The sequence below is a fragment of the Gopherus flavomarginatus genome, chromosome 22 (assembly GCF_025201925.1).
Source record: "Gopherus flavomarginatus isolate rGopFla2 chromosome 22, rGopFla2.mat.asm, whole genome shotgun sequence".
Lineage (NCBI taxonomy): Eukaryota > Metazoa > Chordata > Testudines > Testudinidae > Gopherus > Gopherus flavomarginatus.
In genome coordinates this window covers 11,834,500-11,848,980 of record NC_066638.1, presented here as the reverse complement: position 1 = coordinate 11,848,980, position 14,481 = coordinate 11,834,500, and the positions used below count along the sequence as shown (strand labels likewise).

The window sequence follows — 14,481 nt, the reverse complement described above, 5'->3', positions numbered from 1 at the left end:
GCTTAGGACCCGGACCTGCTGGCTGTTTCCAGGGCACGTCAATCATGGTGCCAGGGCAGGCGGGCAGCCTGCCTTAGCTCCCCTGCTGTGCGGCTGACTGAGAGCCACCCGAGGTAAGCCCACGCACCAATCCACTGCCCCAGCCCTGACCCCCCCACAAACCTGGAGCACCCTCCTGCACCCCAACCCCCTGCCTCAACCTGCAGCCCCCTCCTGCAATCTGAATCCCTCAGCCCCAGCCTGGAGCCCCACTCCTGCACCCCAACCCCCTCATCCCCAGCCCCACCCCAGAGTCTGCACTCCCAGAGCCATCACCCCTTCCCACACCCCTACCCCAGAATCCCCTGCCACACCCTGAACCCCTCATTTTTGGCCCCACCCCAGGTACCCCCAGTTAGAGCCCTCACCCACTCTTGAACCCCACCCCCCTGCCCCAGCCCAGGGAAGGGGAATCCAGTGAGTGGGTGGAGGGGCATTGGGAAAGGGGTGGGGCCTCAGGGCAGGGGTGGGGCTAGGGTGTTCGGTTTTGTGCAACTAGAAAGTTGCAACCCTACTCTGGTCCCTGGGGGGCAGAGCTGATGCACTCTAAGTCCCCTCCTCACAGCCCCCAGCCGGGAATTGTATTGCGGGCAGAGATGTGTGGTCTCAGGATCCCACCTGGGGTGCAACATCCTCTGCCTTGAAGATTCACAGATATGCACACTTCTCTCCCCCACCCCTCTAAGCTCTCTAACCCAAGCACCCCAACTCCTTCCTGCACCCTCTGAGCCGGGAGCCGCCCTCGGCACCTCTCAGCTCTCATCTGCTGCCTTCTGCCCTGTCTCTCAGGTCGGCTTCATTGAAGGAGATGGCTCCAGGACAGGCGTCTTCCCTGCCAGCTCTGTCTACCTCTTGCAAGAGTGATTGGCTGGCTTTTCCTTTCCCCCCGGAGCCGGCGTGAGCTCTCGGCGAGCGTTGGGGGGGGGCAGGGCTGAGCGCTCACTGCCCCCGCACCAAGGTGGCAGGACTTTGCGCTCCAGCAACTCCACAAGGGCATCACAGGAGCAGAGGCCTGTTTCTTGCTTCCCTTCCCACCCTCCAAGTCTGGACCTTGAGGGTAATGGACGCTAGGGCACGTACTGCGTTGAGGGTTTGGAGTAGGGACTTGGGTGGAATCAACATCCTCCTCTCCCATCCTCCCACCGTGTGCTGGTCCATTTAGCCTTTTTACCCAAACTAGTTCCCTTTCTTGGATGGAGAGGCGGCCGGGCATCCCACCCACCCCACGCACCAGGACCAGTGTGTGTCTCTACACCTCCCAGTCAGGCCAGCTCACCCCAGTTCTAGCAGCTCGCCTGATGAGCCGGACAACGGGATCCATCACGGTCTTCGCTGCCTCAGTCAGGGAGAAGCTGATCAACGGGGAAGACTTGAGGATCTGGTGCAACTTTCAGCCTCCTCCTGCAGAGCTGGGGATGAGGAGGGCCAGAGGAGCCGATAGGGACCACGGCTCGCTCGGAAATGGGCAGAGAATGGATAGCCTTGCTGCGCCTGCTCTCCGCTCTGCATGCCTTGGCTTCAGCCATTTGTCTGCTCCGTAACTTTTGTGGGCCCCGAGGAGGTCGTCTCCTCCTTGTGGCAGGGGTAGGGTTATGGCAGGGGTGGGGAAGGGAGTTCAGTTTGGGCCTGGACGCCTCTCATCACATTCCCCCGGGATAAAAGTGGGAGCCGGGAGTTCCAGCACTCCAATACTGGGCAAAGGGCAGAGCGAAGCGCCACTGGGCTCAAATGTCTGTATTGGAGGAAAGAAAGAGGGAGGCAGGTCCCCCACTTCGTGGTGGTGTTCCCACCCCCGTGAGTCAGGCCAGGGGACGGCCGCCAGCCCCTTGTGGGTGACTAGAAACAGACTCACGCGGCCATGCAGGGCGCGCTGCTCTCCCTGTTATTTCCTAGGGATACAGCACATGGTGGAGCATGGAACGGCAGGACACGGCCCATCAAGTCCTGATGCAGGGGCGGCTCTAGCCATTTCGCCACCCCAAGCACGGCGGCACGCCGCGGGGGGCGCTCTGCTGGTCTCTGGTCCTGCAACTCCGGTGGACCTCCCGCAGACGTGCCTGCAGAGGATCCGCTGGTCCCCCGGCTCCGGTGGAGCATCCATAGGCATGCCTGCGGGAGGTCCACTGGAGCTGCCTGCTGCCCTCCCGGCAACCAGCAGAGCGACCCCCGCGGCATGCTGCCCCAAACACGCGCTTGGCATGCTGGGGCCTGGAGCCGCCCCTGTCCTGATGACCCGCCAACGCTGGGCATCTCTCCTGGCCTCCGCCTCCCGCCACAATGCCCCCAGCCAATGAGCAATGCTGCGCAAGAGGGAAAGGGGGGGGTTACCTTACACCTCAGAGATGTACAGGAGCCCCTCTCTCTCTCTCTCTAACCCTGGCATAACTGGCCCCGGCCGATAAGGGGAGGATAAAAAGCAAGTCTCCTAGCGCTGAATGTGTTATCCTAGAAATCCAGACTGTTCCCTCCCCCACCAAGGGAGTGCACTAGTACAGGGGGGTTCACTGCAGCAGATTCTCCAGTGGTGTTTCCATTGATTCAAGGGCTGCTCTTTCCCTTGGGCTGCTCTTTGATGTCAGAGAGTTTTGTCTTCGGACACTGCCTAAATTCTCCCTTTTGTGCCACTTCATCCCATTCTCTCCTGCCACCTCCTCCTCTGGAAACGACCCCTCTCTGCCCCTAGTGTTGGCACAGGGCTGGTTGAATACCGCCGGTGTGCCTCAGTGTGTTCACCGTCCCTGCCCTTTAATAACAACGCCTAACGCTTTTCAGCATTCAGTCTCAAAGCACTGTACAGAGATGACTGTTACCGATGGGGAAACTGAGGCACACAGCAGGGGTAGTGATTTACTCAAGGTCGCCCAGCAGTGAATTCTGTTCATGTGTTTCCCAGACTGCTCCGAACTCTCAGGTTCCTTTTATTTAAAAGTAAATTGAGACAGTTGCTTTTTGGCCTGTCATTCTGAATCTCTGCGTTTCCCCATCTACATAATTTGCAGGTACCATTTACGGCCACCCTAGCTCAGCACACAACTAGCATGATACCTCCTCATAATACTATTGACTTCAGTAGGGCTGCTGCTTGCATGCCTGAAATGATTTTTTCCTTTAATGGCATTTAAGCCCAGAGAGGAATCCTAGACTATCAGGGTTGGCAGGGACCTCAGGAGGTATCTAGTTCAACCCCCTGCTCAAAGCCCAATCCCCAACAAAATCATCCCAGCCCTTGATGGCCCTTTTTTTAAAAAGGGGTTAGAAACGGTTCCCTTTTGCAAATCAAGTGAAGGGGCTCGGTAATGCAGACGGCTCATTCTGGGTCAGACCTGACCCACAGACCAATTTACACCAGGGGTTAAATCCCTGCAGCCCAAAGGTTTACACACACACCCCTAAAAACCCCTGTGACTTGACTGTCATCTGCCTTCAGCTTTTGTCTATTTCCTGCTTTCAGAGATGAGGCTTTGCTGGAGTCTCAGTGAATCTTCTGTCCTGTGGGTTTCGTCACCCTCCTGCTTCATGGAGACCCTCCTCCTCTTGGGAGGCTGCTCTGTTTCTTTGGCTCCGATCTGGCTTTCCATCCCCTTTCTCTTACAGGAAAATACTTGAAGGAAATAAAAGGAGCCAGATGGATGCCTTGTCCCTGACCCTAATAGGAGTCCTCCAGTCCCCGGATCTCTCCTTGGTCCCCTCGCCTTTGTCTATAGCAGGGTAGGAAGAGGCAATCTCTAGGCAGGAATCCTGCAGCAGGAGACCGTGGTGTTCTGATGAGCACAGAGAAGGAAAAGGTAGTTTGTCAAGTGGATTTCCCCACCTTCTTCCGAAACCTGAAACTGTGAAATATTTTTTTTTAAAATAGGAAAGAGGTCTCTATTGGCCCGCCCATGTAGTGCCGGGCTCGAAGTGGAGGTAGGCCAGCTAGATTCGGGTCCAGATTTCAATCACCCATAATGCCGGGCAGACTTCAGATTTGACCTAGAGAGAGGCCATTGAGTGCAATGACTAGAAAGAAGGCTCTTGATTGAGGTGGCTGGATAAGAGACACCTGCCCCCCGTGGTTCTCTCGGGGTGCCTAATCAGTTAGGTTCCGGTTCAGATCTGATGAGGACCCCACCGCTGAAAGTTATGGCGAGGAAGGGAGATTAATGTAATTTTGGGGCTCAGGCGTAGGCCCATCTCTGCTTTGAACGTACGGATTTTTGGGTTTTTTTTGCCTCTGGCTCCTTTCCTGTGGGTCTAATGGTTATGTAGAGACTCATTCTAGCCTCTGTCAGGAATATGTTTTAAAGGGGGTGGGGTGCTTGTTTGGTTGGCTTCTGCAATGGTTTACTGGGACCAATGCTTCTGACCCGTATGAGCTTCCTTCGTGATTTGTTGTCCCCTGTGATCAAGTTGCGTTTTATAATTGTCAATGGGTTTTAAGTGGAATATTTAATCTCAAGATGGTCTCTGTGTTTTTTTTATTCCTCCCCCCTTCCGATTTCTAATAAAATTGATTTTTTTTTGGTAAGTGGGAGTGGTTCTGTGTGTGATGTGACTGCAACAGTGGTTTTCCATAGGTCTTAAGAGACAGTCCAGGGACGGATGAGGTATGAATATTTATATACATTTAATAATAATATTGTAGTAATACAAAGCCTCATCCCAAAGCGCTGGACGCACTAGGTATAGAAATCACTTCACCCATAACTGAAATGCAGCCACTTCTGGAGTGGAGTCTTGGCAGCTGTTTAACAGTGCACAGCACTTTAAGACAGGAATGGGATGCATATTGTCTTCTGTTGAACTGGGGAGGCGAAGAGAGGGAAGCAGAATGGAACAGGCTGGAGTTGGAAGCTGGAACTGGGCTGGGATACTCTTGGGGGATTTCTGATGCCCCCGAGCGGTTCTATATCCCCTCCACTGTGACAGCACCTCATGGGGTGTCAGTTCAGTATTGACTCTGAGGTCAGAGTGCCCCTCAGGTACCATCAACACCATTTCCTACAGCAGCTGAGTCCTTGGTGGACTCTCCCATCTAGCTATAAAGATGTGGCAACTCTTCCACCCAGCACCTTGCTACTAGGTCACGTTGTTCCCGAAGCACGGGTTGTGTGGCAGCATCTGAGCATAAAGGTGTGTGAGCGGAGGGCTGAAGAGACAGTCTCTCTCTTCTTATGGTGCATTTGCAATTGGACCGAAGTAAAGGGTTTATTGTAGTGAATATTCCAGTTAAATTCCTGCTGATGTGAGTTTATTTTCCTGGAAGTGGCAGAATCCTTCCCCTTGGCCTCCTAGACGAAAATACGTGAAGGAATTTTTGAGTCGTCTCTCCGTATAATTCTTGGTGTCAAATTGCATAAGGGATCCCGTCCAGGGCAGCAACTCTGTGTGTGTTCCCACCTGCTTTTTTAGATTTGGATCAGCCATTTTATACCCAGCTTTCCTGACAACCCGGAAAAGGACTGCTTGGCTGTACTTTGCATTTACCCTCGGGAGTAAAACTAAAGACTTACAGATGGGGCAGGTATAACTGTACTTAAAGGGATACGCCTCATCTTTAAAATGATACCAAATCCTCTTTCCAATAGCCCCATGGAATGCTACACCTAGAAAAACTTTTGAACATCTTGACTGAGATTTAAAAACTAAAATCCCCAACATTCAGCTCCTAAATTTTCAAAAGCAGCTAGCAATTTTGCATGCCTGTTATCTGACTTGAGACAGATAAATGGGGCAGAACTGAAAATAAAAAACCCACTAAGCACCCACCCTCTGAAAATCGGGAGCCCCTTTGAGGTCTGTGAGGGTGGACACCCAAAATCACTAGTTACCCTTCAACATTTGGACCCAGGGCCCCAATTCAGCAAAGCATGTTTTGAGTCCCCTTCAATGAGATTTAAGAGTGAGCTCAAGTGCTTTGGAGAATCAGAGTTAACCGCTTCGTTAAGGGTGCAGCGGCGCTTCACGCTCAGGGTATCGTTCCCAGCTCCAAGTACAGACTTTGCCTCCGCTGCCCGACTTTCAAAGATGCTGAGCTGCCCACTGACTTCAGTGGGGGTGTGGCCCCTTAGTGCTTTTGAAAATTAGGCCACTTCTATCTGTGGACTTGAAAACTTTGTTTTTTGAAAACCTTGATCTGACTTTAATTCTCACCCTTGCTGCTGTTTTCTTTCTGCAGTTCCCTTGGCTTGAATGCTGTACATCAAACAGATCTCTTTCTGTTCCTAATTTTGTTTCTGTTCCTAATCAGTTTCATTTTTAGCCTCTCTAGTCAGTTTCATTTTTTTGGTTCTCTGGCTGCAGCCCAGTGTTTGTTTTTCAACACAGCAGCAACCTATTAACTCCTCCCCTCTGAACTGCTACATGAAAATGTTTCTAGCCCCATATGTCTGCCCTCCCCCACCCCTGCCTGACCTCCCCTTTTGATAAAAGAAACCTTACATTTTGATCCCTGATGCTACCTCCCTGTGCCTCTTTAAGCACTAGGCATGGCATGGGTTTTCATCTCATACATACACCTCCCCTCCCCTGGGCTGGTGTGAAGAACCTGGCAGCCTCCAACTACCTAAGCTGTACTCTAATTACCTAAAAATGCTCAGCCTGGAGGGTCATTACGAACTTGAATTTGAAAAATAAACATGGGGAGGGGAGTCAAACCAGAGAATTAGTGGCACTGTCTAAAACCCCTGGCTAGTCTGCCTCTCTGTTTTGCACACATGCGTACGTACATATATAATCTCTTCCCCCTTAGTTCTGCAAAGCTCCCTTAGTCTGAGCTTTATCAGCAACATCGGCCACTTGGTCTAGGCTCTTCAGCTGGGCTGCTGTTTTAAAATTGTTTAGAAATATAGCACATGCCCTCCTAAATCAGACCACCCTGCCCAGCATCCTGTCTACACGGCAAGCTTATGCTTTGGAGTTAGGAGAACCCAAAGTTGGCCTGTGGTGGAATGCTGGCTGTGGAGTGCAGGATAATTCCTTCCTGACCCCTCGTAGCTGATCAGTTTGTGCCTTGAAGCATGGGATTTAATTACCAGGGCTAGTCAAAAAAATTTCCCCTAAAACTTTTAGATGGAAAACTGGGTTCTTGGCTAAATTATTTTTTTCACAAAAGGTGTCTGCTTTTTGAGGAAATTTTGGATTTATTTCTTCACAAAGCCCAAATACCTGACATCTGAACCATTTCAGTTTTGATACATGCCTAGCATGCCTCCTGGGCATTGTAGTTTGTGCGATGTGCTGCAATGTCATTATTAGCCTTACAATTATCCAATATGTTAAAAAGCTATAACACCCTGAGCTGTTAAATAATATAAATCTCTGGAACTTGTTGCTATAGATGATTAGTTTAATAGGCTCTTTGAAAGGATTAGCTGCTACTTTGAATAAGAACAGTCTGCTCCCTGAGCTACACTAAAATGATACACTTCACCAAACCCTCATGCTTCAGGACAGATGTTGGTCACCAGCTGTGGTCAGGAAGAAATTTCCCTTCTCTCAATAGGAGAGGGTTGCACTGGGGCCTTTCGCTGAAGCACTGGCCTTGTCTTCTGTCTGCTGCAAGATCCTGGACTAGAAGATCCATTGCAGTGTGGCAAGCTGGTTCCGGGGGAAATTCCAGACTGGGGTTGCAGACCCACGAGCCCAGCGATAGAGCCTGCCAACAGGTAGGGGCTTGGTACAATTCAGACCTTCAGAAGCAGTGAAGGTCATGCCCTGCTCTGGCTGTGCACAGACAGCCCCTCCCCCAGCTCTGTTCCCAAAATTCCCATGCCCTGGTGGCAGCTCCTGCTCCCTTCTGGTCCTGGCCAAGTGTTTTGTCAGTGTGGCTGCTGTAGCCTGGGGCGGGGGGTGAGTCTGACCCTGGGCAGGCGCAAGGCAGCGGGCATCGCTCCTGATCCAGCCGCTCACACACGAGGGCACCGCCTGCGTCCAGACCGGGGCGAACCCCCGCGTCCACACGCGCCCCGGCTCGGCCCTCGGCGGGTTCTATTTAGCCCGGCCCCCTTATGCTGTTCCGGCTGCATGTGGCAGCCCCTGGCCACGCCCCCGTCTTTGCTTTCGCTCCTTCGCTCTCGTTTCTGCTTTTTCACTCCCCGGCCTTGCCAAGCTGTCACGGCCCCTTGGAGCAAAAGTTCGACCAGTCTCACCCCCCCCAATACACACTCCCCCCGCGACCCCACACCTCCCCCCTACACACACACACACACACACACACACGTCCCCACACCTCCCCCTACACACACACACATACACACACACACCTCCCCCTACACACACACACATACTCCCCCCCAGACCCCGATGAAAAGCGATCCCAGTTGTCCCGGGGGCGAGCTCCTGGCTGCTTTTGTGGTTTAACGCGCACCGGCCCCCTCCCCGCCCCCCCTTCTCGCTCCTGAACTCCAAAAAACTTCGGGGCCGCGATCATGGGGCGAGCCGAGGAGCTGGTGAGGATTGCAAAGAAGCTGGATAAGATGGTGACCAGGAAGAACATGGTAAGTAAAGCCGAAAGTGTGTGTGTGTGTGTGTGTGTGTGTGTGTAGCAGAGGTGAGAAAAACCCAAAACAGTGTGTGTGTTTAAACTTTCCCCTAGCTTGGATCGTGTGTGTGCCAAACTGTGTGTGTAAAAAACCATACACACGGAGTGTACGAGTAGGGTAAGAAAAACCAAAACTGTGTGTGTGTTTAAACTTTCCTAGCTTGGATCGTCTGTGTGTTTTGTTTTGTTTCTAAACTTTCCAGCTTGGGTCTGTGTGTCCGGGAATGAAGGAAAACCCAAGCGGTGCGTCTGTTTAAACTTTGCAACTTGGATCTGTGCAGAACCAGAGAACCTCCTGGGTCAATCCTGCTGATGGAGGGAGGGAGGAAGGGGCTGTCTGGCTGGTCTCTTCCAGCTGATTTGGCCTAGGGAGCTGCTGACAGCACTTGCTAAAACAGCCGGATTCTGATTTGCTCGGGGGTCAGAGGCTGTTGCCAGCTCCCTTGAGGAAGCGGGTGCTCAGTACCTCTGAAAATCAGGCCCTCAAAGCTTTGCTCCCCCAAAATCTCAACTTTGGCTGCGACATGTGAAAACAACAAAGTTTCTTATAGCCTAATCCTTTGGGCTTCAGCCATCCTGCCTAACCCAATCCTGCTGGACTCCTCTGCGCATTCGAGCTGTTGCTTTCCTTGGTCTTCTGACTGTATTTTCAGTTTGCCAGGGTTTGGTCGGCTGAAAAGCGTGTTTTTCAGCCTCACCCATGTGTGGGGCTTTCTGATTGTCCTTCATGGCCCTCTCCCTCCTCACCCTGCCAGGGGCTGGGTTTGAAGAGGGGTAAAGAGTGACAGGAATCTGAACAGGGCAAACCCAGTCTCAGACTGGGGCTTGTCCAACGAGACTGGGCCGGGAAAAGCAAAAATATCCAGGAAGGGCGGGGAGGGGGGGAAGGAACTAGGTGTCTAAACCTTTTTCACAAGAGAAGGAAAAAGTGGAACACGGAGCAGGGGGGATGAGTGATTTAAAGCTCGTGCACCAGATTTAAGAACAAACAGGACAGGTGTCCCCACCCACCCTGAACTGTTACTGAGATCAAGTAAACCGTTCAGTGTAGGTACAACTGGCCTGATCCTTCCTGCGCAGCCGTCTTATCGTGGGGAAGGTCTCCTGGCTTCCCCTGAACCTGGTTTACTCTTTGGGGCCAGCTCCTTAGCTGGCGTAGCTCTCAGTTACAGTTGGCTACCCCCATCACGCTGGCAGGGGATTTGTGCCCTGACTGGCACCTGTGCAGTGCAGTCAGGATCTGGTGCAATGTGCAGTGGAGGAAGGGCTGGTGCATGAAGTTAATATTTTACTTTCCCTGCGACCTTTGCCACAGTGGAGTGTAATTAACCCATTAACCCCCTCTGGCTCCCCCCCCTCCAATGGGCACATTCTGAGCACTGATGCTCCCAGCTGCTGTAAGGTTGGGCTTTGGACAATCAGGTGCCAGAGCACGACTTCCCATAGCCAGGGCCGCCCGGGGGGGGGGGGGGCGGGCACAAGTGGGGCCATTTGCTCCAGGCCCCGCAGGGGCCCCCATGAGAATATAGTATTCTATAGTATTACAACTTTTTTTAATGGAAGGGACCCCAGAAATTGCTTTGCCCCAGGCCCCCTGAATCGTCTAGGCGGCCTTGCCCATAGCTGGATGGAGGGCACAGGCCCTGCACGTTGGTGACGTATTGAACCCAGCAGTTCTGTCCTTCCAGCATGATACCTGGTGCCGGTGGCCCTGTCTGCAAAAGGGCGGGCGCTGTTTATATAAGGGGAAGTATGTTAAAATGTTTCCCCACGTGATATGGGTTGCACCACAGAATCTCTTAAGGAGCTGCTAATTGCTGCAGAGTCCCTGGAGAGTTTCTCTCTCGTGGCCAGTGGGCGCTGGGTGTGTCGCTTTCTCCTTTGCACTGCAGGGCCTGATTCTCCATGGTCCTGCTCCCGGTGGTGGTGTTTACACCAGGGCAAAGTGGGTGTAAAGGGCCACTCTGAATGGTTGTGCTTTGCCTTTGGTTTGCACATGGGCAAATGGCTGCAGAAGGCACCGGGCAATAGAGAACTGGGCCTGCAGGCTGGGCCTCCAATTGGCACCTTCTCCAGGTCTCCCACGGCTGGGTTGGAAGCACCAGAGTAGCCAGCCTTTTTACCCCCATGTTGTCTGGAGGGGACCACGAGCCATTGTCCCAGGCACCTTTCTCACTCTGAGGCTGTTTGACTCCAGCACTGAGCGTGCCTGGCCCAGGCTGTGGGCATATGTTCCCGGGATATCTGTGGGGTCTGTATCTTTTCTAGCTGGTAACAGACCACGAGCCACTTGTACTGTTCGGGAACAGCGATGCCAAGGCACTATGTAGCTGCCAGTGATATCTTGTGTGTCTAACCTGAGAGATACCTATTGCTGATACGACGTACCTTAGTGGCAACTTGGAGTTCCATTGATCCCCACAGATTGTTGAGAGGCTTTGAGTGATATAAAGGCCATTCTGGTGCCAGGCTCAATGCAGAAATTAGAGAGGCTGTGAAATGTGTCCAGTGCTGTGTGCGAATGCAGTCAGTATCCAAGGGTGGCCCAGTTATCTGGGCTCCCACAGCCAAAGAGAGGAGACATCTCCAAAGCCAAACGTCTGAGTACACAGTGCAGTCCCACAGTCCTTTTAGGAGGACGTAAGGGAAAGTGTACATAAGGAACGCCGACCATCCGCTGCTGGGAGCTGCCTAGATGCGCGTGGGGTGAGGCATGAAGCAGGTGTGAAAACACAAGGTGGATCCCTGGGTGTCTTTCAGAAGGACCAGAGAGACACAACCGAAAGGACCGCCTCTACCCAAAGCGTTAGCCAATAGGCCATGGAAGTGGATGTCACTAGATCTGCGTGGAGAAAAGGGATTTGGCTTTCGAGGAGCTGCTCGCCAGTCCAGCTTCATAGCAGTCTCCTCACTAGACCAAGAGGGGGCAGAAAAAGGGTTTTGGCCCCAGAAGCATCACCCTCCTCCCACAGCTCACCCCTTGCCAGCTCCGAATGCCACGCTTTGGGCACGCCATGATTTCAGGCGTGTTGCTTCCGGGCTCTTGCACCAACAAATGAATGGACTTCCGGTTTAGATTGCTCTGGTGGCTGCAACAAAAATGATCCCGCATGAGTTCTGCTAGGCTATGGAACAACCCCTGTCAGTGACCAGAGTAATTCAGTCGCTTACGGGTTGACCTCTCAGAACAAAGCTGCCCCATACAGGTAAATCTTTGTCCTCGCTGGCCCTGCTTGTGAATATGGGAAGTTTAGCGATGCCATACCTAAGAAGTCTTGGGGCTCTCTTCTCTAACCTTGAAAATACAGCTGAAAACTTAACCAAACTTAAACCACAAGACCCAGTACTACTGATAAGACTGGATGGGGAAAAAGTTGGACAGCCCCAGCAATGAGCTGCTCCCCATGATCCTACCTGCAGGAGACTGATCAAGGGGCTCAGTACAGAACAAATAGGCAGTAAGCCCGGCTGAATTACCATGCGACCCTAGTAGTGGTGGTACCTGTGTCATGTACATCACAGCCCTAGTGAAAGGAGGGAATCCTGCGGGGCAGAGTCCTAACCCCACTGAGCAGGATTCTACATCCTTGGGATCAAACCGTCCGTAAGGCCAGGGGACGAGTAGATCGGCCTAAGTGGGAAAGCCAGCAATTCTTCTGAATCTATCATGTTTAAATTTAACTCCTTTTAAAGAGTATTTAGCTAGATAAAGGATGGGGGGTGAGCATGTATATGCTGTTTCTTTGCACGTAGAAGAGGACGCCAAGCCGGGGGAGAAAATTTTCCCAGCCAAAAATGAGCTTCCATCAAAAATATTTTTTTCTCCCTGAGAAAATCTCACATTTAATGACCTTCTTTGGTGGGGGAAATGTCAGTTCAAAATGGAAGAAAAATGTTAATTTTGTTCCATTTTGAAATGTCCCTTGTAAATTCCTAATTTTTTTCATTTGGAAATATTTTCCAGGAAAATATGTTGTTGGTTGTAGGTAGATGCTGTATGATAGAGAGGAAGACAGAGCAGCTTTAGGGACAACTGTGTATTAATGCTAATAAAAGTTTCTTGTTCAGTGTTAAGAAAAGGTTCATTCTTTACTGCTAAGAGACAAGGTGGGGGAGGGAATATCTCTTCTTGGATCAACTTGAGAGAGAGAGAGAGAGACAAGCTTTGGAGCTTAAACGGCGCTCATAGACTCATAAACTTTAAGGTCAGAAGGAACCATTATGATCATCTAATCTGACCTCCTGCACAATGCAGGCCACAGAATCTCACCCACCCATTCCTGTAACAAACCCCTAACCTATGTCTGAGCTACTGAAGTCCTCAAATCATGGTTTAAAGACCTCAAGGTGCAGAGAATCCTCCAGCAAGTGACCAGTGCCCCACGCTTCAGCTCTGTGTAAGCTCGAAAGCTTCTCTCGCTCACCAACAGAAGTTGGTCCACTAAAAGATATTACCTCATCCCCCTCGTCTCTGATATCCTGGGACCAACACTGCTACAGCACGACGGCCATCCTAACTTGTCAGTAGCGCTCTGAACTGCCGTCTCGTTTGCAATTCACTGAGACACGAAGGGCCTGATTCTCCCCAGCTTTGCACCATGGGTTGTCCTACAGCAGCAAGGAGCCGTTCCCATTCATTTGCCCTGGCAGCGTTTTGCACCCAGGGTGCACTTGCTTTGCACAGCTGTGTCCGTTCCATGGGGTGCAAGGCAGTGGAGAATCTGGCCTCAGAGCACAAGGCCTCACGAGCGAACGCGGAGAAGCTGCAGCGGAGGCGTAGTTAAAAAGGTGGAATCGCTAAACGCAGGCTGCTTTTGCAGGGAAACCATTGCCCCTCTGGTGGCTTTTTTGGGGGCCAAGAATGTTGGCGAAGGGCATCACGGCCTGGTCACCTTGTCAGTGTTCGGAGCCTGGCATTCCTCTAGAACTATGACTTCCCTGGGGCCAGGATTTTCCCCCAGGCTGAGTCTGCAACAGGCCACCGGTGCATCTAAGGTTGCCATGCTCTGGGCCTGGTACTGCTAGACCCATTAGCAGTGCCCCTTGCTGGGTTACTGCAGCCTCAGAGGTGCTGGAGTAACCCAGCAAGGGGCACTGCGAATGGGTCTATGCAGGAGGAGGATCCACCGGCCCATCCCTTGCTCTGCCCCTGCCCCCAGACTCTGTAGCAGGGTAGAAGGAAGCCGTGCAGAGCTGGGTTTGTGGATTTCCTGCGCGCTGCCCCCATTCACCGTGCTCTTCTCCTACATAATGTAACTGCTACCACAGCGCCTGGGAGCTATGGTCATATCCACATGCATGTAGCCTGGGGGGCTGAAAATAGCAGGGAATGAAATCGCACTGACCTGAGGTGAGGGCTGGGACTGGCTATATTTAGCCCTGAGTTTAGTGCAACAACCACAGCTAGATGGGGCCTGCTAAGATCCATAAACGCTTTGCATTGTAGCAGTGGGAATGTGGGCAGTGCTTGGAGTGCGGGGTGGCGCAGACCTGGCAGAAGAGATCTTTGTAAATGGAGCCGCCGGATTGGTGAGGGGTGTACTGCAAGTGATCTCTTACCAAAGCTGTTGCCCCCAGAATATAATAACTGTTCCTCCCCCCCCCCACACACACTTTATTCAGATAGCTGTAAGCCCTGAGCCTGAGATCCCTGCCCTTCCAGACCTGGCATTCCCAAGGCCGCCTTGCTTCTGTGTGTTTATTTTTGGCTTCTTGGGTTTCTTTCCCCCTCCATCTCAACTCCACACTTCCCTAGGTTTCCATTTCTGAGGGGGGCATATGAACCGGAAACCAGTGCTCTGTACTGGCTGAAAGTTGGGCGTCCTGGTTTGGAGACGGTGGTCAAAAGCATTTGGGCCAAATTCTGCCACCCCTTGTGCCATCCCCATCCTGGGATGTGTTGGATTCAGGTAGAAGCGATG

General features: G+C 52.2%; 2 protein-coding genes across 3 annotated transcripts in view; both read left to right on the top strand.

The window, feature by feature from the left end:
* ASAP3 (ArfGAP with SH3 domain, ankyrin repeat and PH domain 3) overlaps window positions 1-4,549 on the top strand; it is a 67,541-nt gene extending 62,992 nt beyond the window's left edge. For both annotated transcript variants that reach the window (XM_050932508.1, XM_050932507.1), the window contains one exon: window positions 829-4,549. In XM_050932508.1, coding sequence (XP_050788465.1) covers window positions 829-903 — 75 coding nt within the window. In that variant the 3' untranslated portion in view covers window positions 904-4,549. The remainder of the gene's footprint in view (window positions 1-828) is intronic.
* Window positions 4,550-8,296: 3,747 nt separating this feature from the next.
* Window positions 8,297-14,481, top strand: part of TCEA3 (transcription elongation factor A3) — a 29,176-nt gene continuing 22,991 nt past the window's right edge. The window contains exon 1 of the mRNA XM_050932038.1: window positions 8,297-8,516. Within this exon, the coding sequence (XP_050787995.1) occupies window positions 8,448-8,516 (69 nt within the window). The 5' untranslated portion in view covers window positions 8,297-8,447. The remainder of the gene's footprint in view (window positions 8,517-14,481) is intronic.